We start from the raw sequence: 26,067 nt of genomic DNA on the forward strand, positions 1-26,067 counted from the left end.
TGCAGCAACCATAGCAACAGTTACATAACAAAAGGGAGCTGTCTTGAACTACAGTGTTTTCATTAGGTATTCTTAGAATTGGCCTCTTGACTTTGACTGCAAGTAAAAAAGATAGTTAGGAATCATTTCAGGCAGTCAGCAGCTGCACGAATCTCCTTTGACTTAGAAGGCTTAAGTTTATGACTACGATCTTGATTAGATATTCAGTCAGGCAACCTGATTTTCCTACAATAACATAAGGGCTGAACAGGTAGTAGACTACCTGGGTAGCATTCTACAACTTTATGGACTGATGTTGACCAAGTGATATGTTTGAAAACTCTGTAAAAAGTGAGTGTTTTTGTCACAGAACTGCTTCCAAGGCCAAGAATGAGCTTTAACACCTACCTTTATGAGGCTTATTTAGTTTTTAAAAAATATTTTAGAGACTTATTATTCAGCTGTATTATGAGATGGTACACGAAGCACCTGTGGAACGTACATGTAAAAGATACCCAGTGATTTGATTCTGAATTCATTCTACACATCTACTACTGAGAATTCTGTCGCACTAAATTGTGGACCGTTACGCAGTTTTTCATCCTTTTTGTCTTCAGAACTTTTGAGGGCAGACCAGAAATCATGGCTCGATGATGCACTGGAGCCATGACTACTCACTTTAACATTATAAAAACCAAAACACATTAGCATCAGTGGTTCTCCTGCTCAAATCCAAGTTACTGCACCTCCTACAGCCAACAGTTTGGTAGCGAGCTGTGCAAATGCATCATCACTGGATGCCAAAATGTGCAGAACAGCTCATTCTCCATATTTAAATTTCCTGTGAATGATGACATGAAGAAGAAGTGGGTTGATTCTGTGAAGAGCCACATTGATGTAGAGCTGAAGTTCATCACCAACACCTGCCTCTGTAGTGACCTTTTTCCCCTGAGTAGTTCTGCAATCTTTCATCTTTGGAACTCTCAGATAATCTGCTGTTACTAACGTCATCCCCAACCTTCTTCCTAATGTCCTGCGGATATCTAGTACCATTGTTAACAGTACATGCTAACTACTGACTTGCCTTGTGTGCTTTGTTTATTATCGTAGGAAACTTAAACCACAGCTGCAAAGTTTGTCATTTCAAATCTAACTATCTATGAATTTCAATCTATTTTCATGGGTAATGTGGTTAATTTGAGAATGGTTTCATGAAAACAATGATGGATTTTTCTCCTGGTTTTTACGAACAGTGGAAAAACATGCTTCATGAAAACCATGAAAAAAATCTGTCATCTTTAATCAAAACAGCTGTCAATCAAAAGAAAGCTGTCAATCTGCACCCCCGATGTTTTCAGAGCAGAAAATACTGCTTATTTTACGCACATGGATACATGTTTTCACTCAGGTTTAGCTTGGTGGTTAATAACACAGGGCTTGTGACAAACTCAGAGCATATTTTTCATGGCTTTAAGTGGACTTTAAGTCATTTTGTGTGTTATCACTGCAGATTTTTTTTTTGCTTTTCTTGTCTCATTTTCATGCAGTACTAATTAGCGACACAGTAACTTCCCAGATAGCAAACTATGGTTGAATCAATGTTGAATCTATGTTGAGACCTAACGTAGAAATTATACAGAAAGCGCAAGGTTGATAAAATGTAGAGTCAACGTTTGCTTTTCAACCATAAATCACACTTTACCCAGATAACAAAAGATGTTAAATCAATGTTGAATTAGGGTTAAGAAGGTTGAATTGTGGTTACGGTTGAAGATTGATGGTTGGATCAACGTTGATTCAACAACATTTTGTCAACATTGAAGTTTGTGTTTAAAAGATACCATTGAATTTACATTGTATTTTGGTTTAATTAAAATGTTTGACAGGTCAATGTTGAATTAATGTTGAATCTATGTTTGCAAACATGTAATCTATGTAAGCAAACGTTGACTCAACATTTTATCAACCTTGCGCTTTCTGTATAATTTCTACGTTAGGTCTCAACATAGATTTAACATTGATTCAACCATAGTTTGCTATCTGGGTTTAACCTTGCCCTGTTTATTATCATTGCAATCACCCAACTGTCTCACCTCTATACTACCCAGAGCCTTCATCCTACACAATAGGCTGTGTTCTTAATAAACCATATGTAAAATGACACCACTTCTTCATAATAGAATCCTACTGGAATTAAACGGTGTTAACTGACATACAAAAGCTTAAAATGCGCAGACACATTGCATGCAAACGTCTTTAAAGTGGCGTGCTATTTATACACAATCCCATGAGATCCCCTTAACTCCACGGGGATTTTAAAAGAACAATACCTCAAACTACTGTCACTAAAATTAAAGAACAAAGTTATATTAAAGCTGTGTGAGGCAGCAAATATGTACCATTAAAAGGCTTTATAAAGCTCATGTTTAGTGTCTGAGCCACATACTAAATATTAACTGCTCAGAAGGGAGAGTAATTTACAGCATGCCACAGTGTTTCAGCTGCATTTGTGTGGCATCTACTACAAATATCAAGCGCCGGTATAGGAAACTCACAGATATTTTAAAAGGCAATGTCTGCATCACAGATTTTAGAGCATAAAACACAAGTCAACATATGCGCGCATGCATTATTGATGAATTTTGGAAGCCGGTCCCCTTTTATCATCATCAGAGTTTCCTGTCATTGAACCTTGACTGTGGCAAAACGCCAGGAAGCAAAACACACTCAGCGTACTGCAGCAGCTACTTTCTTCAAGGTAACACAGGGAGAGACACCAAACCGGGGTTCCGTTTGTTCTTACATTTGCTTACGTGCCATTTTGCCAGAGAGGCTGCATGCAGTTCAATTGTGATGTGGCGGATATTGAAGGTATTCTTTTGGATCATTAGCATACGCATTACACTCTTCCTGTGCTCCCTTTTTCTTTTTTTGCTGCAAACTGAAGGGCTTTTGCCTGTAGTGAGCCTTTTTGATTCTCCATAGCTTTAATAGCCTGTGGGAATAATAGGTGGCCTGTACATGAAAAGCGTAGATAATCACACAAAGAGAAAAGCCCTGGTTGAGGTCTTCTTCTTCTACAGAGAGCTCGTGTCACACTGCAGGATTACAATACCACCTCTGGGGAGCTTCTTAGTAGCACATGCACACAGGCCTGACATATTAGCTATGACAAGCACATACTATGCAATGGAAAAGACTCAATATGCAAACATATATTCAGCAAAACTGAAAAAAAGGAGAGGTCTGAATGTGTTTTTCTTGTCACTCCCTCTTTTGCTTTCGCTCTGCCTTTGTCTGCTGGAGAAGAAAGAGGCGTCTCTCTCTTCACTCTCAGCCTGAATCATTATCCTCCCGTCTACCCATCAGTCCATCTCATTTTTCAGTCAGTCCTGCCTGTCCGTCTCTCAGCAGGCATCACACTGTGCTCTCCATTCACTGTTGTGGAGAATATCAGCATGTGAAGCCGAACTCATCTTTCGGAGCCAGATGGATGTCTCTAGAAACTGCCACTCTCCTCGGCTCAAGGTTAAACACAGAAGAAAAAAAAGGACAACGAAAAACACGAGGCAATTCGTGCACACATCTTCCCGAGCACCTTTCGCTGTCCTCGCTTCAACTTGGCGTGTCTTCGCATTAGCACCCACACATTCCCCATGCATCAGCAGCTTCACAGCATTACAGCCACACACGACTGTTCTTTAGTGGACCGAAATGCTACGCTCAACCTTCAGTCTGACCTCCGGCTTTAATTTGTGCTGAAAACGTGCAGACACAGGCGCCGCAAGAACCAACAAAACAAGCATGTATGCATCTACAGTCACATACAAATACACACACAGACAGTCCGTAGGGCAGCAGGGCAAGAAACAGGCCGGCCGGCGCCAGTTCTGCCCATCCATCCATTGAATCTGGCATTCATGAATGGAAATATATTCAAATTTGGACCGGAAATGTTTTCCAAAGCAAATTTGATAAGGGTCACTCATACATGTTGATTTGCGTGCTGACAGAGAGGGTTTTACAAGGCGTTCATGTCATGATTGTTTTCTCCCCACCAAACAGTCTAAATATAATCGGTGTGGAGCCCACAGTGAAAAAGATTGCATTTCTGCTTCTCTATAAATAACAGCAAGCCTCCAATCAGAGCTACAAATTGTAGCTGTTTGACTTTGTATGTGTTTATTCTCAAATGTGTGTGTGGGTGTGTGTAATTAGTTGCGTCTATGTTAGTATGTCGGCTTGATGGATGCCTTGGCTTGTAAAAGCCTCGTACCTGCATTTCTCAGGAACTCCTGCAGGAATTGTAGGGGAAAATCCGATGACAACGCGACGGCGTTTGATTCTGAATCTTTGATAGCTACAGGAATGTTCATTTCTCTGCATCACACAGAGGGGGAAAAAAAAGCTTTTTTTTTTTTTCAAAAAGATGGGAAACACATGCACGGAGTCGGCTGTGTGTGCAGGGAGACATGAAAACAAAATGCCAGGCCAGCTGCCCGTTTCAACACCCTCCACAGACAGTTCTGTCTCAATTCACCAATTCTCCATTTGAGAGCTGCCTACTCACATTTGATACGCAACACACATTCAAGCAACCAGCGCAGAGTGTCTTTGCATTGTCGCAGCGGATATTTCATGAACTGGTGTCCACGCCGGGGATAGAATGGTCTCGAGTGGCAGAGTAAAGCAGGGTATTGACCTGCATTTGAAGACGTGTTGCGGACCCTTAATCCATAAAAAGGATCTTGTCAGCAGGGTGATGTGCTGCCAGTAGCCTGCTGCGCTGACTGTGGAGATGGCCAAGCCCTGGAAGGCAGTCTGGCTGGTGGGACAGTATGGCCAGCGAAACTACCATCTGCTGGGGCGAGATGTGTGTTTTCACATGCACAGCCCCCCTTGGCAACAGCAGTTTGTTCAGGCCTCTCAAGGACTGGAGAGGAGGGCGAACAAGCTGAGATAGGCAAAGATGAGGCCACGAGGTGACCCTGCGAAACATGCAGAATGAACTCAGTGGAGCAGAAGCAGATCATTTGGTATTTTTTGTACGCAGGGAGTATATGTACATGAATATCAATGCATCTGCAGATATGCTCAGGGAGAGGTGACCTGCATTTCTTCCCAAGTGCTTACTATTCCAAACATTTCAAACACCTACACACTACACATATATCTACTGGCAGAGCACTGCTGCATTCTCAAGTGAGAAAGCCACACTCTCTCTGTGTGTGTCTCTTTTTCACAAACATTCAGTGATATCCTGCCCTTAACCTTAACCTTAGGCATCACAGTGAAGCGCTTAACCTGAAAACAAAGTCTTAACCTTCAGACAGACCTTTCATGGGACCAGGAACATGTGGATCCGACAAAATGTCCCCACAACGATGGTCTAAACCTCTAGCTGGCTCTCACAGAGATAGATGGACGAGTGCACAAACACACACACGAAGACACACACGTACATCAAACAAAGACCCACTAAAGGTCTGCCTACACTCGAGCCTCAAGCCTGGCTTATTCTCTTTCCATTTTCCCTTTCTGCTTACTTCAAAGTGTCATGTCAAGAATAAAAATAAAAAGTTGCCAGTGGAGAAACTTTGCGGCACAATCCATCAAACATAATTAAGACAAGACACATTTTTTTCATGTGTGAGTGTGACATTAATTTTCATCCGAGATAGAAAGAGAAGAAGCAACATGTGAGATTCACGGCAGAACAAAGCAGAACTGCTTCATTGAATTCCTACGTAGTTCGATTATAATTCAGTTACAATGAAATGTGACTAAATTATATGCACATTATACACAATACGCACATAATAAATTTATATGCACATTATATAATATGCATAATATACTGTACATATTGCAGTGCCATCTGTATTTGGCAGACGTTCTTTAACTTGTACTTCACATGAACTGGCTGCAATATTAAAGGCTACACTTTGTGTGGAATAGACTATAAAATGCTACCACAGAGAGTCTGCACAAGTCCACTAATCACCTGGGCCAAAAACAATCAGCTCATATAGGTTGTGTATGGCTGTATATGTTTCAGTGAAGAAATGCCAAAATACAGTCCAGATTAATTTTGAATGTTTTTGCTCTTTAGGTTGCATGAAATTTAGATAACAAAGGACTTGGATACCACAATTCTTACCGTAAATTTGAATATTTCTGTGTCAGTATTGGTAAAACTGTGTGGGAGACACTGACCATTTAACATATACCGCCTGCTTTGCATGTGTTCAAAAGTAAATCAGCTACGGCATGCTTCTGTAAGTTAATTCATTAAAGAGCTCACATGAAATTCAGACTTAATTGAGATTTACCATTGAGACTAGCATGAAGTGTCTGTCAAAAAACTAAAAAAAAAAATTCCTACATCATTGCATTGTCATTTATATTATTAAAAAACATAGAGAAAGCCACCAAGTCCATGCTAGAAGAAAGGAGGGAAGGATGGAGGCATCACTTTACAACAGAACCATCTACCCAGGAGAGCAAAGTTTGTTAGGAACCAAAATTGCTTTTAAAGACAATTTAAAGATCCCAAATTATATTTTTTGAATAATTCAATTTTTTGTGTACTATAACTTTTTTTTGTTTGCTTGGTTTACACACGTAGAAAACTCTACTCCTTAGTTGTCCAAAATGCCTCATTTGAGATCAAGGCTTTTCTTCTGTTACCTATCTACATCACCATCTAACACATTTGCATAAAATCTGTGTAGTTTGGAAAGTTCGTTGCAGTCTGTCATTAATTCTTCATTATGAAACTGTAAATGTGCAGAATATAGGCTCTTAATTCATTAACTGTACATTGGTGGCCAGTATTTTTTACACAACAACTCTAAAAAGTCCTTTTAAAATGTTTGTGTTCAGTGCTTTGCTGGACATGGAAATTAAAATCTCTTTTACGCATTTTCAAATATTGGTTTTGATCATAACCATTTACCATCTTCACACTGTCTTTAGACTAAATATATAGAAAAACCCATCACTTTGTTTTTTTAATTTAACCATCTAGCAGTAACTGCCACAATCAAAGTCTCTTACTAAAGATGGAAATTTAGCTCATCCTGATCCCGGCCCACTCAGCGGCCCCGTTAATGTGGAAAGATGCTGTGAGCTTGTTTGTCATGCAGCGTGACACTCACTAACAGGAGGAACGAGTCTGACAAAGTGCCAGTGACATGCTGCAAAAGCGCGAGCAAACAATGTAGGAATTGTTCTACAAAAGACTGTGGTTTTAAAAAGCTAGTCACCACGCACAACGTAATTATCTGTAGGCTGCTAGCGCTGAGACTGTAAAAGCTACATTTTTAGCACCTCATGATACCCGTCCTCCATCATCATGGAGGGTGTGGTGATGAACTTAATGCTGATTGAAATGGCCGTGCTAACGTTTGTGCTGCACTTTAAGGTTCACGGTCCAATCCATACTGGCACAAAGGATGTATTAAACCTATGAATATGGATAATTTTGTACCATTGTTCTGCTATAACAACCATAGCTGCATTTGCGTCATCGACAGCTCATGAGGCTCGGGAGAGCGATGCTGAGACGTGTGATAACATGCTAAACCCACCTCCTGTTAATTAGCGATGACAAATAGACCCCCGCCGATTTCCAGCCGGCTGTTTCTCATAGTTTATTCGCCTGTCACATAAATAAAAAGAAAATAGTTTGCTTTTATAGCCTTTATGTCATCCACAGAGCTCAGTCTGAATTTACTTTGACATCAGTGATGGTTTCATGGAGTTGTCTCCTTTCAGACTGATGTCATCCAAGTTTGCCTAATGGACATTGCTTTGCTAATCTCTCCTAGTGTCAGAGGGAAACTGAGATGTCATTCCAGCATGTTGATCCAAACTGCGCTCTCAGTGACAGTTTGTCACCGAGTGAAGTTTTTCTGTGTAGATGAGACGTCATTTATGCGTAGTCATTCTATTGTTAAGCGACTGACTGTAGTTATTGATCTCACAACTGCACTGACAAGAGTGGCTATTCATCAATCTGACAAGAATGTTCCAGATTTCCTTTCTTTTTTTATTGATCCTTAATTTGCTTTGTCACATATTGATTAGTTGTGTCATTTAAGCATCTCTTTCCTTTATTTATTTTGTTTCCTTTTCAATGCACTGTAAGAGATGTGATTTGAAATGTTTAAGACGCAATTTCTTGAGGGATGCCATCTGAAAGTCTGAAAAGATAAGTGAAAAATCTGACTTAGATTCTTTGAGTTGAGTTTATCCACCTGATGACGTACCCTGTGCTCACGGCTACCTGATGAAAGAAGCTGAAACCTGAGGTGGAATCATATCGTTGTTACCAGCTGAGCCTTTACTTTTAAGGAACGTAGCCTTGTGGGTAACCTGCGTTAGATATATGTCGAGTGTTGTGTAAAGTGAGCAACTCTAGAGTGAACGAAATAGTGCTGCCAGCACATACTCACAGTCACTGTTTGGTGCATGCAAACATGTGTGATTAAATTACCGTAATAAGCTATAATGTACATAGATCAGGTTCAGTTTAGATGTAACAGCTGTATACACAACACCGCTGTGTAACATGTTTGCTGCACCCAAAGAAAGGAACTTAAGTCCATGTTCATGCAACTTTACAGTCGTCTTTCTCTCACCACTGCAGAGCTTGTCTGGACAGTCAAAGTTAGCAGCTAACAAGCCAGTGTAGAATGAATACACTTCATTCAACTTTAAACCAAGCTAAAATCTGAAGGGCTACAAATTTAACCAAAAGACCACTACAGGCTGCCTCAAAAAGTGAGTCAATCCTTATACACCCCTATGTTAAATATCCAACTTTACAGCAGGACTACACATGTATACAATGTGGTCAAAATAGTGGTTTTGCTTTTGGGTGCGGAATACGGATGCTTTGGTGGCCAGTGACAGCCCCTGACCCAAAGATGTTTGCATGGCCCACCTCAGTTCCATTTATGCTCCACTTCATTGCTTATTTTTGCAGGGAGTTAGAAGAAATCAGGCACCATCAAGCTGCTGTTGGTCAAACCACAACACTGAGATTCAAAACTGTTGTTCAAGAAGTCTATTGGTTACCTCAGGAATGGCTCAAAAATCTTTCAGACCTCTAAAGGTGGAGTTTGTGACTCTGAAGGAACGCTATTGTTATTTTGCTAGCTGGCATATTTAGCTGCTTAGCATAAGCTAGATTTTTTTGTCCCTCTCGCTCCCACTGCCTCCTTCATTCCGCCACCTTTCCTTCCTCCTGTCCTGTGCACAAATCTTGCCAGAATAGTGTTTTGGGTCGATCTGAGTCACTTTTCCCATAAACACTGCTGCCTGGGCTGTGTATGAACATCAGTTGTGTTGAACTGGAATCACTGACCATATTATAAATTCTATTACTTGCCTCCCCTATCTGACTGTTTATCAGCCTCAAATGCATTATAAATGACAGTCTAAATCATGTCAATAATGTTTTTTAGGCTTTAGGAGAATCTGCAAAGCTAACTGTCAATGATCTGCATCCACAGCAGGTGCACCAGTGTCTATCTTGTGTATGAAGGTCCTAATGAACCTGGGCTTTTTCTTTACAGCAAGTGATTACATAATTAAAGCAAAGTTATGGAGCCGTATTAGGCTTTTGTATCTCATCTGATGAAGTTAAATGGTAGCAGCCTGCATAAATGGAATCCTTGTTTTCCCATGAAGAGCTGCATAACAAATCAGTGTCTATACATCCTGACATATGACATTTAGTCAGGCACAGTGACGCATATTCAACCTGTCTGACTACTTAAGTGCACACCGTTAGTACAATTTGGTGCATCAGTAAGGGTACACCAATCAGTCATAACATCAACATTAGCAGGTGACTAACGCTGATCTTCTTATGAAGCGATGTTTCACTGCCAAACCTTAACTTTAACATACACATCCCCTCATGGTGCTTCCAACCTGCAGAGGCAACAAAAACTGGTCAGCTGAAGGAACACGACAAAGAGTTCAAGGTGTTTATGTGGCGTCCAAAACTCCTGAGATCTCAATATGTGTGAGCATTTATGGGATAGGTCAGAACATGTCTGATCCATGAAGGACCCAAACGATCCATCGCTAACGTCATGACACTATAAACCATTTGTCATGTGTTCATGGACCTGTTTAAATGTCCAGACCTGTTGTGGGCAGTTTCATAAGGCTAAATGATGTATATTCAAAAATCCATCTACCTATCCATTATCTATACGCCATTTAATCCTCATTAGGGTTGTAGGGGGCTGGAGCCTGTCCCAGCTGACTTAGGGTGAAAGCAGGGGACACCCTGGACAGGTCGACAGTCCATCGCAGGGCTAGATATGCAGACAAACAATCACACTCAGGTCCACACCTATGGACAATTTAGAGTTACCAATTAACCTCAGCATGTTTCTGAACTGTGGGAGTAAACCGGAGTACCCGGAGAAAACCCTCACACGCATGGGGAGAACATGAAAACTCCATGCAGAAAGATCCCGGAAGGGCGAGGACGAGAACTGGGGATCTTCTTGCTGCAAGGCGAAAGTGCAAACCACCAATCCACTGTGCAGCCCTACATTAAAACAGCATAAATATAGATTTTTAAAAAGCAGTGGATTTTTTTAACCAGGATCCCATATTAGAGCGACTGTCAGCTCCAGATGTGTGACACATCAATGAGAGTGTGATATTGCAGAGACTGCCTTCAGTGAGTGTGCTCTGACTTATTGGCTCCCATGGGACACCTGACATCTTCTCTTTGATGTAAGCCTCTCGGTTCTTAAGTCCTCAACTGTATGGGCAATTTCACAATACAGAGAAGGGCTTTATCTGTCAGGGGGACCATCAGAAATGATTTGTTGATGATTTGATTTTCATCCTAGGGAGTATAGAGCTGCATAAATAAATACTTCTAAACCGACTGAGCACAGAGGCGACCTGATGATGGAGCTGTGGCATAATCTCTGATATGAAAGGAGAAAAAAAAAGGGAGAAAGTTATATTTATGAGCCAGTCTGCTTAACTCTGATTCAAATGTGCTCCGTTTGTGCGTGCAGGATGCTCTTGGGAAAGTTAAAACGAACTGCAGAATATGCTTTTTGCATTTTTATCATTATACGAGTGCTGTTTTGTATGTGGGGCTTCCACCTGTTAATGCATCTTTTTATTTACCTGCAGGAGGTTCCTGTAATTTCACATTCAGGGCATGGGGATCCTCAGTTATGTCACACATGAAAGCCTGGTCACATACCAGTCTTAATCCTTAAGCTTGGTAACAGCAATCGATTTAAAAATATGAAAGTCAATCTCCCCGTGCATTATGCTGCATCTGTGCAGGTCTTATGGTGAAACAGCTTTTCTTTACACATGCAAAAATTACCTGTCTTAGGTATTAGCCTCTTAAAATGTTTGTAGCATTTTACAATACATATTACGTATGAGATTTTTACCTAAATGTCCCCACTTTGATTGCAAAGTACAAGTACCCAAAAAGCGGCACTCAGATAACAGGTACGTCTCTAACAAGCTACAGCAAGATCAGAGGCTCCTCTGTCTCTTGTGCCACTCAGATGAAGAGCAGTTTGGAAAATAATATTTTCCTGACAATGACCAAACAGACAGCCACAGCCCTCGTACTGCTGCTCCTCTTAAATTGTTGTTAACCACTCTTTGAATCAGTGTATTTTAATTAGAGGCTTCACACTCGCTTTGCCTCCAGCGTTGCCCTTGCACGTCTTTAAGTAACCGCAGTTGTAATAAAGATCTGATGCTCTGAGGTCGAAACTGTGAGAGCACACTTCAAATCTTAAGGACATCCAGAGACACCGGTTAAATAGAGATAATAAATTAAAGCATAATTATGACATAAATTGAAATATGTGCAGTCTTACAGAATGTGCAAAAAAGTCTTTACTACCAGCATGGGGGGCATTTACAAAGAATTAAAGGTCATGTCGTAATATTTAGATTTCTTAATTAATTTATCAGTGTACTCTTTTTCTCAATGTGTCTACTTGTGTAATTGATACTTGTACAGCCATGGCCATAAGTTTGGACACAAGTACCATGACGCTTGTGAATCTTAGAAAATACCACAAAATTGTCACTTACGTAATTCCTGGTCTTGGCCATTTTGCTGCAGTCAATTGTCTGTTCAGCCCTCAGAATTAAGCACACCCCAAGAAAACAAATGCTAATGGTGTTCTTATATGAAAAACTTTCGTCAGTCAATGACCAAATTGGTGCAACAATTTGCAGTTAATATTCCAATGTCAATATTTGCTGTCAAACATCAAATTAATGCACTGGAAATATCTGCATTTCATTTTGGTTGATGGCTATGACTGGTATTTATATTGTACGTAATTGACAATTTTGTGGTATTTTCTAAGATTCACAAGCGTCATGGTACTTGTGTCCAAACTTATGGCCATGGCTGTAGAATTCTTTTCTTTTTGTTCTACTGCACCATTGTGAATAATATCCTTGCTCTCATTGGGTTTTTACCCTGATCAAATAAAGGTTATCATTCCATCAATAATTAATTATGTGTACATTTTACATCTGCATTCAGCACTAGCTGGGCTCCCTTTAGTGTTGACCTCTCGAGGTAAAGTTTCCCCAGCTTTACATTTTCTCCAAATAAAACACAGAAATAAAGTAATGAAATTAAAACATTACGATGAACTCTGCTTTCATTTGGGAACTGGGATAAGATAGAACATCCAGTCATCTATTATACATGATGATTCAACAAATAAACGGAAGACTAAATCTGAACTAATTAGAGTTTATTAAACTGTCCAAATAACTAATAGCCTAGTTTATTTATGATTTCATAAACACTCTATGTTCTGTCAGTGTGTGATGATAATCTAACTACTACTTTACCAAAAGCAGAAAAAAATATGTCCTGACAGTTGTGGAAGCTCAGGAGTATGGATGGCTGCAAATGATTAACCTGCAGCTGATTAAATGTATTTAGTCATTTAGAATTATTAGTAGTAGGACGTGATTAATGTTTATATCTAATTAATTAGAGGTTGTGATTAATTAATCGTGATTAATCACTTTTTTTTTTTTTGCCAAATAGCAATATTTGACACAATAAGCAAAGTTTTTCCATTCAAATATATTTTAGTTGATGACTGAATCAATGAACAGACATTTTTATGAACTTAAACAATAAGAATGTTTGTTTCATCTATATTTATCAGCAAACACTAAATAATTAATACAAAAATACTTGATTGGGATATTCCTAATATTAATGATACAAAACCATTTTCAGACTTTGTATCTCTGCACATGCAGTTATTCCATCTCACCTCGCACCACGATGGTGGTCGACTTCTTGGCCGGGTTGCCCACGTTGTTGCTGGCCACGCAGCTGTAGACCCCCGCCTCGTCCGAGGTGATGGCCGGCAGGGTGAGCGTTCCCCCCTTCACCACGCTCCTCTGGGGGAGGCTGTCGTTGCTGCTGACCCAGGTGAGAAGAGGAGGCGGCTCCCCTCCTGTGGTGATGCACACCAAGGATACAGTCTGTCCTGGATTCACCACGATAGGATCCTCCACCAGTAGCTTGATGGACGGGGAGGCTGTAGGAAAAAAAAGAGTGGTGTCAGAGATAGACTGGCAGTAGATGGACAACTTTGGCAGTTATGTCAATTATAGTGAAATTCAGCTGTCAGTCGGGTTCCATGTCTATTCTGTGTCTATTAAGATTTTGTTTTGTTCAGATCTGCTTGAAATATTAGCTAAAGCTGGATCTTATTATGCAGCAGTCATCCCATAGATTACCTGTCTTATTGGTGAGTCTGAAAATGACACTGCGGTCAGGAATCCCACACACATTCCTCACAGAGGCGATGCAGCTGTAGTTGGCGTAGTCCTGAGGACGCAGGTTCTTCAGCTTCAGAATCTTTGTTTCCCCCTGCAGCTCAGACCAAACCAACACTGGTATGCAAATGTGTGCAAAAAATATCAACATACAGTAAATAATGTAATAAGAAATGCTAGAAAACCGAGCAAAGAGATGACAAAAGCCAAACAACTCCAAAAAAGGTCGAAGAGATGAATATGTATGCGGTTTTAACAAGACTGCTGAAAAGAAAATGCAGAATATTAGTGGAAAATCTAAATAAAAATGGTGTTTTTCAAGGAAATGAAAAAGACAGCCTGCCAAATACAGCATGTGGATTATTCACCAGTGCAGCATTTTCACCAAAGGGCTGCAGAAATATGGATGTGCTCAGCGGGGGATCTCTCCAAACCAAATAGATATCTCATTGAGAATGTGTGGCTGATTCCAGCTGGGCCTGTCAACCGTGAGCCCCGCCTAAAAGGTTATGATGAGGATGTAAACCTTTGATCTGGCTGGCTGCAGTGAGCGAGTGCAGGGATGAGGAATGGAAGGCAGGCAGATTAAAATGTGCCACATGCTGCGACAGTCCACACAACATGGCAATCATTTATGTCTTTTCAAACCCTTTCATATCTAATGAGGCTCTGGGACAACGTAATTGTATTAGATTATCCACGGACCCCTCATTCCACCTCCTTCCTTTTCTCCATCACCTCCTCTGCTTTGAAGCAGATATCAAAAGGAGATGGTGGGATTCAGAGTGCAAGCTTTACTCCTTCCAATGGGACCAATTGGGACATCTGCTCAGAAAAGGCAAGGAGCAGAAAAAGGAATGGAAAGGACAAATCCATTACGCCAACCTGGACTGGGGATTGATGGCCATATTGATGGAAAAATTGAACACTAAAGTACACAAGAGCTTCAGGAGGGAGACGTAATGGCTAACAGTAAAGGGCAAAGAAATTACAGAGGAGGGCAGTGTCTCTGTCAGCGGGGAAACGTTGGATGTCCAGCTTCGTTTTCGTGCTTTTGTTTCACCGTTGGGAGCCAAAAATTCAAAACCAGCTGAATTAAACTGAAATGTTTGGTCGGAAAGATTAAATTTTGGTGCTACCAACATCAATTCCAGGAACCACATTCTGACAAAGCACATGTTGTAAAAGGTTTATGAGCTTTAAATAATAGATTTAATCGATTGGTTGCCAGGTTCTGGAAAATCCTCTTCCAGCATGATGCATTGCTTACCTTAATGGCTCTTCAGCTCATTAGGGAACCCACCAATACTCAGTTTGACTGTCCAGCTAAAGGGCTGGACATCTGGACCAGAATCCAGAATCCATTTATACACTCCTTATTATCATAAATCATTGCTGATTTGATGGTATCATTGCAGGAAGAATTGCTAACTTGTGCTAATGGAGCTCATTAGAAATCAAGAAACAAGAGATCTTCTATTTAAGTTACTCTCTTAGCATTGTAAAAACTCATCCCTGTTCATCACAATTACATATTCATACGTTTTATTCATGAAAATAACTCCTTCATGGCTTGGATAAGCAGACTGATCCCCACCTCTCTATACACTAACATCTGTTCTACTTACTGCAACTTGGGCTTGTTTGCTCATCTGCAACTCTGCTTGAATCCGTATAAACTGCCCCATGCCACCCAATGGAAAGTTGTGATACTGGAGCAATTCAGTAATCAAAAATGTGAATTGTGAAACAAAGTCACATTTACGATTGAAAGTCAAAATTTCATCCTAGTTTACGTAATTCTCACTGCATTGAGGAACACTGAGATTTTAGTTTTATGCTGGGTCTGCTGCAAACATGGAACAGAAGTACAGGAAGGTCACAATAGAGAAAAAAGCCTTAATTATGAAATAGTACATTCGGAGTTAGAAAATAGGAAATGAAACAAAACTGCAAAAACAAAGGGTCAAAAATAGATAGATGTTAACATTCCAGAGATAAAAGTCAAAATGATAAGACAAACAAGTCCGAAATACAAGATAAAAGTCAAAAATCCTGATAAAAAAGTCTAAATTTGGATGTACAATAAAGGTATGAAGATAATGGATTGCAGTTGTGAGATAAAAGTCTCACTAATGTGCATAGTTTGGGGTTGGCCATGAGATGCAGTCACTGCAGTTTGGTGTTTTGTTTTAGCTTAACAATGTTTCATTAAAATAACATGATGTTTCTTCACATCACTGCAAAGTGATTATTTTTGTCTTTCTATGTCACCTATTACAGGCAATAGTGAGTTCTAAACTCTGACTTTTGAATGTCATAATGTCCTTAATTCACTTTATTGGTGTTAATACATTCTGGTAAGGGTTTATTTGCTAATTTGCAGTGGAGGTCTGGCTGATTCCTGTTGCAAAATCTCATTTGATATACCAGCTGTAGATACTTTTAATTACTGTATCCTGAAATAAATTAAGTTGTATGGGTCGTCTGGTTTCTTTTGGTGTGGGAAGAGGTCAGTAGAGAGGCTAGTTATCTCCTGTAACTGTAATGCACTGTTGACCAGTTGGTAATAAACCACCTCTGCTGCTGATTCACACCCATCATCCAGCACATTCTCAGCTCTTTTCGCATTGTTCTCCACTGGGAGCAGGCAGCTTCTCACAATGGCTGAATCATTTGGGGAAAATATCTAATAGCAATTTTTCTTGGCAAATATTGCAATTTGATTCATGACATGTATGTTTTGTAAAGTCAAGCTTCACTTCAGTATTCACTGTGTAAGAGATTTAGAACATTTGATGGAGCTTCGTCCCTTGAGACACCATCAAAAGCGAGACTTTCACACAAGGAGGCGGCATGAATTTGTAAAACCACCGACTCAACAGTTAAACTCCGCGTTAAACGTGCTGCAACATATGGCGGGGCTGTATGAACCATGCACAGCTTCCTCATAAACCAGGCTAGGCAAAAAGACAATTAATTCCCCTTTGCTGGATTAATAAAGTAAAACAAAAGGCATCGATTGGCACCATAACCACCCCCTGGAAATTATAGCACTAGTCTTAGTACCAAATAATCCACATCTTGTATGTCCTACACTGCAAGCCTTGCTTTAAAGTTGTGATTTTAACTCGAAATTACCTGTTCTAGCCTTTTTGCGTGGGGATTTTTCTTTATCATTTGCTATAGTTGGTAAATGTTAATAAGTCAATAAAGAGATTCATGTCCAAATGTCCTACTACAACATTTTGCTAGAGGCTAACTGGGCAAACAGTCCATTAGAGGGGTTTCCCTGATGACCAAAAGTCAAGCAGCAAAAGGATTTTTTTTCACAATCTGACAACAATCATCAATTATACTTAATTCCTCTTGCAGGCTTAATATGTAAAATACTTTTTTTTTTTTTTTTTAATGAGCAGCATAAACACCCACTGAAAATTTCAATCTGTTCAAATTAAAAAGAATAAATTGTAGCATTAGCGTAATTTAATATCCACACCTTGAATGTCCTACATTGCTAGCTTTGCTGATGCTCAGTCTTACTTTTTTCATGTTGACTTTTCATTTGTTTCACTGTTTTTATTATATAAACAGAGATTAGTTAGTTTTGGGTGTACCTAGATCATATGCTGGCGCACCTAAATGAAAAAGCTAAATGCAGTGATGCATCCAATGTAAAACGTTAGTCTAAAAGCCACAGTTTTAAATCCTCACAAAAAGTCAATGAACAGATTTTGGTCCAGATGTCCTATGACAATTTTCCAGATGCTGCCTGCACAAACAGTCAATTGGATGGGTCTCCGTGATGAACAAAAAGGTAAAAAACAAACAATGTGTAAAGCAGGAGAGGGATTTTGCACAACCTGGTAACTCCAAAACTGTACCTTGGAGTTATGAATCACTACATTACATCATAAACCTCACATAAAATGTGCCTTGTCAGGAATTGGTACAGAAAAAGCATCATAATCGACACTAACTGGCCTTTAAGTAGAGATCCAGACAACAAGCTCAAACAGAACATCACACCACAAGAAAACATCGAATCCATCATAAACACCAAAAGATATCAACCACTTTAAAAGCCGAGGACCCAACAAAAGATGAGAAATGGTTGAATTATACGTTTGATAATTGTGCTATTACTTGGCACTTTGTGGGGGAAAATTACGACGCGAGTAGGAGGGGGAGAAAGTAACAGACAGCAGAAAGGACGAGCTTTCTACAATAAAACCACAGCTCTGGGCCTCACTTAATTATGAAGCAGCTCTCCGTTCAGAGTTTGAAATGCCATCTCTGCATTTCGACAGTATCACAGGGAATATAAAACCTTCTCGAGGCTAAAAAAGGTGCTGAAGCAAAGCTGGAATGAAGAATAATGGATGAAGGAGGGTATAAAGATGAATGGAAGTGGTGAAATGGAACAGCGGACAAAAAGTGGGCTCAACTCGACCCTGTTGCTTTGATTTGGGTCATTTACGAAATGAGTTGGTGGCCGTTTCCGGCAAGTTCAGACATATTGTTGAAAAATAATGTTATTATCCATTTATACGGGCAAATTAGTGGGAGTTTAGTCAGGATTTATTTGGGGTTGGAGTCACGCAATGCTAATCTCTGGGTTTTGGGTTGCGTTCAAGTTTTCAGACCCAATTAAAGCTCTAATAGAGGGCAGGAGCAAAGGCAAATACGGAGAGCCACATGTAAAAAGGAAAAGTGTCTTTGAGGCCGGTTGTGCAGCTTCTTCAGACTCCTTCACCCACTCCATTAGTTCCCAGCCATCTTTCTCCATTTGGCCAAACATCAATTTCACTTGGTTTTTCACTCCCTCTCTCTATTTCTTAAGCCTCTTTTCCCCTCGCGTGTCTTTTTCTCTCCTCCTCGTAGATTTGCATTCCCTCTGATGCCCAGTTCCAAATCACATTCAACTCTGCTCAATTCAGAAACTACAATTCCCCTTACAAGTGACTGAACAATCTCAATCAGTTCTTTGTTGACTGCGCAAAATCCTTTATTTGGAACAAAGCTTCTCAATTTTGAGATTGTAAAGAAAATCCACTTGCTCGACTGAAAGAGCAGATTGCGAAGAAAATCCAGTCTTTCTGCGTCTGCAATTCCTCAATATGCGTGTAACTCGTGAAACTGGGTTAGTGAAACTACAGTTAATGACTACAAGTTTTACTCTCACTGTTGGAGAAGGAGGAGAAGTAGAGTAATCAAATTTCCAGTGAAGATAAAGGAAATAGTGGCGGCATAATTACAGCAATTCACATTGCAATATGTCACCTTTGTAACAACACCTCTGCTGTGTTGATTCATTAATTAGCAACCGTGGCTTACTCATCTCTGCCGTGAAAATGCAGAAAGAGTGTGTTTGTGTTGTCACAGCATGTTGTTGTGCTTTTTCCTCCTTGTCAAGGAAGGTTGATAAAGATCATCATTTACATATTAGTAGTGTCTGTTTTTGGCTCTTTTTTGTCACATTTTCACTTCCTGTGGGTTCATTTTTCATTGCAGCTTAAAGTCCTGAACCTCTATGAAAACAGCACAAGCACTGATAGAAGTAGAGAGAACTCAGATGTGTCTTTTGTGCAGAATGACACAGATACAATGTGACAAATTATATATAGAAAAGATGAAAAAGCAAACATTTAATTTCCTTGTTATCTTGGAATTTCTGGAATCAGAATGTGCAACTTTTTTTTCCAAAATACTCACAGATGTTACAAATACTGGAGAAAAAAATGTGACTTCACATACTACAGATGTTTTACTGTTTACATTTCTAATTTGTTTCTATACTTTTCTCCTCCCTGCTCTTTGTAAACACTGCCTGCAGTTCAACCCAGTTCTGCCAATAAAATCCCTGTATTTTTGTTCCATGACTGTTGGTCACATCTAAGTCACTAAGAACTTCAAAGTTGCACTGAGCTGTGCAGAATTTTTTTGTTTTTTTTACAGAATGTGATTAGAGTTAATGGTTACATTTTTTAAATTGATTGAATGCGACATGTAAAATAAAATGATTTTGAGGATAAATTGTTGGATATTTGTCACTTATGATTAGTTCATAGATGAAACTCCAATGATTCATTTTGCTTCTACAGATTCTGGTCCTGATAAATGATGTGATTTTGGGAGTTTGTTAAAGATAACTTGTCTTTCCAACCCACCGGCAGATTGTGGAGTTCAGAGGGAATTACAGAATTATGTAATACATGATGCTTAAATATAGTGTATCAGACTGCGTTAGGACTTTATTAACAATAACATCGTTGCTATGGAAATTGGTTTACTTTGTGTGCAGGGTTCATGGTTTCATTTTTTGAGATGCAAATTATTCCAGTAATCAGGATCATCAGATAATTCATGAACTTGCTATAAACACAGTCTTTTGTTTCACATCTGTTCACAGAAAATGCTCTGCTCAATCTAAGAACTGCGACTGAGGAAAAACATTAGCTGGGAAAATATTCCTTACACACATAAATTAGCAATCACAGCAACAAACACACAGTGAAATACAAACACCCTCTGGGAGCGAAAGAACACTGTGATAAAAGTGATAACTTCCAATTTTGCAAAAACTGCTTTAGCTGTAATGAAACTGCTTAGTGTTTCTTTTTTTTCCTCTTCTTTTGGTTACACACAGGAGGGTGCCTCAGCTCCAACTTAATTCTGGTAATGAGGGGATCTCTTAATATGAGAGCACGCTGTGTGAAAGAGTTTCAGCAAATTTAGCACCTGATGAACAGATCGTGTGTTCTGCCTTCAGAAGTTTATTATGTTTGTTTCAAATCCTTTGTTCTCTATCAGTCTATTTGTTCTTTCTGTGTCGTCTCCAGGGGGAGGGCAGGAGGTGTGTGTCTTTGTGACAGCTAACATGAAACTCCATTAAAAGACTCAGGATTGCCAAAATTCATATTTAAGTGCTGCCTTGTCTTCCAAGAAACAAATATCTACACAACTCAGCTGCATTTATGTTTTACAGTATTATTTTCCCTTTTTGTACTATAACAATATGACAGTAGACTGTCGCTGTAGGAAGTGATTTAAATCTGCATTCTTTCTAAGAACCAGCAGGGGGCAACTCCTTTGTTTGCCAAAAGAAGTCAAATTGATAAAAGTTTATGGGAAAGTAAACCAACTCCTCCCTTTATTTGTTACCTATTTAAATATTTTCCAAATAGGTTGATGGTCTTAATTTCTACATTTAAGACTCCTTTAATACAATACAGTGTTGTTTTTGTAAGTTATGGTCCCCTTTAACAGAAAAATGGCAATAATGGAAGGCATGATTTGGGCAGGAATTGTGATTGCTGGTACTGCTCTTTCTAGAATGTCTTACACATTGTTTGTCTTTTTATAGTTTGTCTGTTTAGTTTGTTCTGTCTATATGCTATCTTTTTCTCTTACCCCAACTGGTTGCTGCCCAGCCTTCGCGTTGGTTGGCGTCGAAGTGTGCGTTAGATTAGGAGACTGGAAAAAAACACTCTGTCGGGCTCTTTTCTCACCCTGTTTTAGCTGCTTTTCTCGCTTGGCAACTTCCAGAGCAGTAGGGCTTTTTACATAGCATCAATTTCTTGAATATGTCTTGGAAAAGTCTGGAGATTACTGTTACTGGTGGCAAGTGCTGCTGAAGGTAATCCACTGGAAATTTTGGATTTGGTATGCTTCTCAGTGTAATTTCGTAAGTTTTTTTCCTTTGCTATGTGCCTTGACATGACATATGTTCTCAGCTGGCGCCATATAAATAAAAGTAAACTTAATTGCGATTTACTTGTGTGGTTTCAGAAGACCAACATCATGATAGTCAAATTCAAAACCGAAGGCTTCAAATCAGCTTTCAGCTAACTGGTGGGAGACATCTTCTTTACTATGTCCTTTTTTTTAATACACAGTTTATGAGTTTGATGTTGTCAGAAATGTTTCCTTTTTCAAAGAACCACAAAGTCCATGTTAAAGGAGGATGGATGTGTGGTGGCACAAGTCTAAAGTTTGACTTTTATATGTTGAAAGACAGGGGTTTATGTCTCATTTAGGATCATTACATTCAGTCTTTGTCCACATTGATATGGACATTTTGCAAAATTAAGATTTTACTCTACACTTTGGCCTTTCATTCACATGTAAATGCTGTTTAAGGTGATTAAAAATGATTTTTCCCCCCTTACTAATACCTTTGAAAGTGTAGATTTCTAAAAAAAACTCCATTTAAAACATTAAAAATAGACAATTTAGGAAACGAAGATGCCACTCTTTATTTGTAAGCCACTTCACTTGCATGCTTAAGCTTCTACTGTGTAAAATATTGCCTGGTCCACAGTATCGACAGTTTAACGTCTAAACTACGAATGTGCTGCACGAAACACAGACACAAAGGGGTAATATTTCTTTGCTGAGGCCCTCAGGTAATGCTAGTCCCATTTAAATAGAACTTAATGTGGATATTTTGCTTGACAATATCTTTCCTTTGTATTTTTAAAAGAACCTTTGTTCACGCAACCATAATTTCACTAAACATCTCTGTGCACACAAGAACGCAAAAGTATATTTAATTTCACACAAGATGACTGAAGTCTATATTTTACTGAAATTTATTGACATTATCCCCAAATATGATATTAATAGGCTGCCACATAATAACTGTTAAAGGTGTTGAAAGACAGCAAAGTGCTCCTGATTGCAGGCTGCCATGCATGTCATCCATTTCATTGTCCTCCGAGACTTTAGAGTCCTGATGGATTTAAGCTTTCGGCGGATGGGTCTCCATGCTCTGTAGCGACATGAGCCTCCTGAATGTGCACCCAAAATGTTCCGCAGTTTAATTTAGAATTGCCAGCACAGCCTCCAAGTGGGAGACAAACAGAAGTGAGGTGCAGTTAAGTACATAAAAGACTTCAAATCACAGAGATGCTGACTCACATGGGACTAAAATTATCACGGGACCTTCATGTTTGGAGAAATATTGTAGGTAATTTGCAGTTCTAGACATGGCAGATTCTAATGGGCTTATAATCATAGAGGAATAATGCAAAATCACTAGAGGTCACCAGGTAATACTAGATGGATGAATAATATGCATGGATGAAGCAGACGTTTCGTGTGCAGGTGAAGAGGTTTAGCAATGAGGAGTGGCATCATTACGTCCCCAAATCACTACTTTTATTATTCACAGTGAGTCACAAAAAGTGAAGTTTAGAAAAAATCTACAATTTAGAGGGTAAAAAAGTATTCAAGGAAATGTTTGTTTTGCAAAATATCCATGATACAAACTCCCATCTTTTAACATATGAAAGTCGTATGTTGGACTAACAAATAGGAAGACTTGAGTTCAGTTTGAACTTGATGTCTGGTAAAGTTTAAGGGAAATGGATTTACATGTTGGACGCTTTTCCTTCATTTCAGTTGAAACAGTAAAGGAAAATCTAATCTAATATATGATTGTTTGACTAAGAAGAAGCAGCAGTAGAAAACAATGCAAAAAATGGCTCATATATGTTGATTTGAAACAATAAATGTGAGAAAATGTGTTTTCCTCAAAACATAACAGACTTGGTGGGAGTAACAGGTCTTTACTTAACTTTCTGAATGAAACCATACATTGACCTTTGCATTCTTTCTGATCAGGCTGACTCTGTCTTACCTGTGTGAAAAAAGGCTCGTAGATCTCCACGCCTTTGTCCGAGCCCTGCGTCAGGACCTCCCTGCCGCGATGCCAGCTGTAGCGGACGGGCGGGTTGGAATTGGCCACACAGCGCAGGAACACCGTCCTCTCATAGTAGAACTGCTCCTTAGCCTCTCCTATACTCTGGTGCACAGTCACCACCGGGTCATCCAGGTCTGTGGGAGGAGGAAACCATCAATAAACACCTTTCAGAGACCAGCGAGTCGACGCTTTCTCGGATGAGTCAATCCCACCGACCACAATTCACAAATGAAAATGCATTTACCCTGCAACAATGAAGAAATCAGGTATGAAATCTTTATAGTATCAGCAAACACGAATACAATCCCTCATAGTCCTGCACATCTTGATTGTGGTTAAAGGTTCGACCGAGAGGGTCAGAATCCTCATTGCATTAGGAGAGCAAGTTATCGGCATGCAATCTGGGGTCGATGAGAGAAAGGAGGTGAGAAGCCCGCTACTTGAACTACTTAAGTCAATAGGATGCAGCCCAAGGGCATATTGACTTCCCAGTCAAATTGAGCCGCTGTGTGTTCCAAGTCGCACTCCATTGTGAGCTTCAAACATGAGAACGGATGACAAATGCTGTGCACAAAATGATGCTTGATGTCCGTCACATCAAAAAGAATAGTGTTTGGCTGGCCCCCACTCTGATTTAAGCACTCTGTGATTTGACACATCTGTAACTCTTCCCATTTCCCAGCAGATCTAAGGGAAGTTTTACCCCCAACACTAGACAGTTGGTTATTTGAGAAAAGCGCCTGTGGTTGATTAAATGGATTCAAAGTTAATCATCTTACCCAGCTATCGCATTAAGCCTTGGCAAATGGCGTTCATCATAGCTGTGGTGTCTTTTAGCATGCTAATACTCGCCTTTTAGATTATGTCCATTTGCACGCTCAAAGAACATGGCGAGCTAGCTGTTTCTCTTTCATCTCCATCCGAGATGCAATCAGTTTTTAACACGAGCAAAAAGGCAATTTAAGGGAGCGGATGAGAGAAGCTAATGCAAGCTATCCCTCACGCTAAAATTCAAATTGATAGAGGCTGACCTTTTGCATATGAAGGGGAAAGTGATTGAGTGCATTAATGAGCGCGTTAGTGTGTCAGCGAGAGAGCAACAAGGTGGTTTGATTGAGCTGCTCGGTGCACATGTGCGTGCAAAACAACTTACAGTAAATGAATACCCAAATCTTTAACAATTATAAGCCTCCAGAGAACTCCAGAGAAAAACCAGGTATTATTAATGGATGAATTCATTGCTTCTAATTCGGTGGACGTGGCCCACCCTTGGATTTGCTGAGGCCTAATCAAGGTGCCTGTGGGCCACCGAGCGCCGCATCCAGCCTCAAACGCACCGACCAGAGAATGCTGATTCCTCACTTTCATTAAAGACGTGTTCTGCCCTACAGCCCCTTAATCAAAATCTAGCAGCGGTCAATACTTCATCCAGGATCCATTACAGTGTCTCAGGTAGCAGCAATTACCTTTGGAGAAGGGGGAGAAATGGGGGTGGGTGGGTGACAACGCACCGGGAGAAGACAGAGCAATTGCAGGAGCATTTTAGAGCAGCAGATCTAAGTAAATACACTGATTCATGATAGAGAGGAGGAGGAGAGGATGAATCCTGCATCTTATCGCCGACTCTGCCCGGCTTCATCTGTTTTCTGCTTCAAACAGTCAATTTACCAACTGTGGCAGAAATGGAGTGATTCACTGACAGCCCTGTCTACTTTGGGATGCACGTGTCTCTGAGCACTGGACCTGATAGGAGGCTGTCTTTTCCTTTTTTCCCTTTTTTTCCACTCTTGCGATGACAAGACTGTGTTTCTGTATGTTTGTGTATTAGGTAAGGAGTGGTTCTGAGCTATTAATAGGGCCGCAATGATATGCAGAGAGGACGTGGATGCTGCGAGCGCGAGGAGATAAATATGGAAATATGGAAATGTACGCACTGGATTAAAATTTGATGAATTTCAAACAAAATTCCACCTCCGCCATCACTCTTTCTCCCGTAAGGATGCTGCATTTGTGTGTGTTTGAGAGTGTGTGTGTGTGTGTCTGTGCATCACTCTTGTGCAATTAGCTTCTGAAGTCATGCTTGACTGATTGTGAAGCTTAAATCCCCGAGCCCAGAGGAAAACTGTGGTGTACAGGCCGCCTGCGCCAGAGTTGTTAGGGTTTGTAATTGCAGGTTTATGGGTTCACAGGCCGGTAAATCTGCCCATGTACAGCTAAACGCTCCAGCGCACTAACCGTGGCATCACTCCTGCTCACCTCTACCAACCATGACAAGTCTTAAAACTCTGGGTTTCTCTGATATTAAGACGCGAGGGGACGGGGGAGGAGGGTAGGGAGGCATGACACCAAGAGACGCCTGCGTGAGGTTGAACAAGACGAGACATGACATTCAGTTCACCACCAATCTTTTTGTTCTCTAACGCGAGAAAACCTCAAACAAAAAGATGCCGGTGATTTCAGTAAATGTTTTGTTATGTTCACAGCACAAAGACAATCCATTTGCTGCCATATAGGAGGAAAGAAACAGGAAAATATTCAAA

General features: G+C 40.0%; 1 protein-coding gene across 4 annotated transcripts in view; it reads right to left on the minus strand.

Moving 5' to 3' along the window:
* LOC110959551 (MAM domain-containing glycosylphosphatidylinositol anchor protein 2-like) overlaps positions 1-26,067 on the minus strand; it is a 287,510-nt gene that overhangs the window by 128,502 nt on the left and 132,941 nt on the right. For 2 of the 4 annotated variants that reach the window (XM_051960688.1, XM_051960690.1), the window contains exons 4-6: positions 23,465-23,661; positions 13,783-13,918; positions 13,311-13,580 (exon numbers count right to left, since the gene is read on the minus strand). In XM_051960688.1, coding sequence (XP_051816648.1) covers positions 13,311-13,580; positions 13,783-13,918; positions 23,465-23,661 — 603 coding nt within the window. The remainder of the gene's footprint in view (positions 1-13,310; positions 13,581-13,782; positions 13,919-23,464; positions 23,662-26,067) is intronic. The other 2 variants (XM_051960689.1, XM_051960691.1) reach the window with 1 other exon arrangement.

This window comes from Acanthochromis polyacanthus, chromosome 16, assembly GCF_021347895.1.
Source record: "Acanthochromis polyacanthus isolate Apoly-LR-REF ecotype Palm Island chromosome 16, KAUST_Apoly_ChrSc, whole genome shotgun sequence".
Taxonomy (NCBI): domain Eukaryota; kingdom Metazoa; phylum Chordata; class Actinopteri; family Pomacentridae; genus Acanthochromis; species Acanthochromis polyacanthus.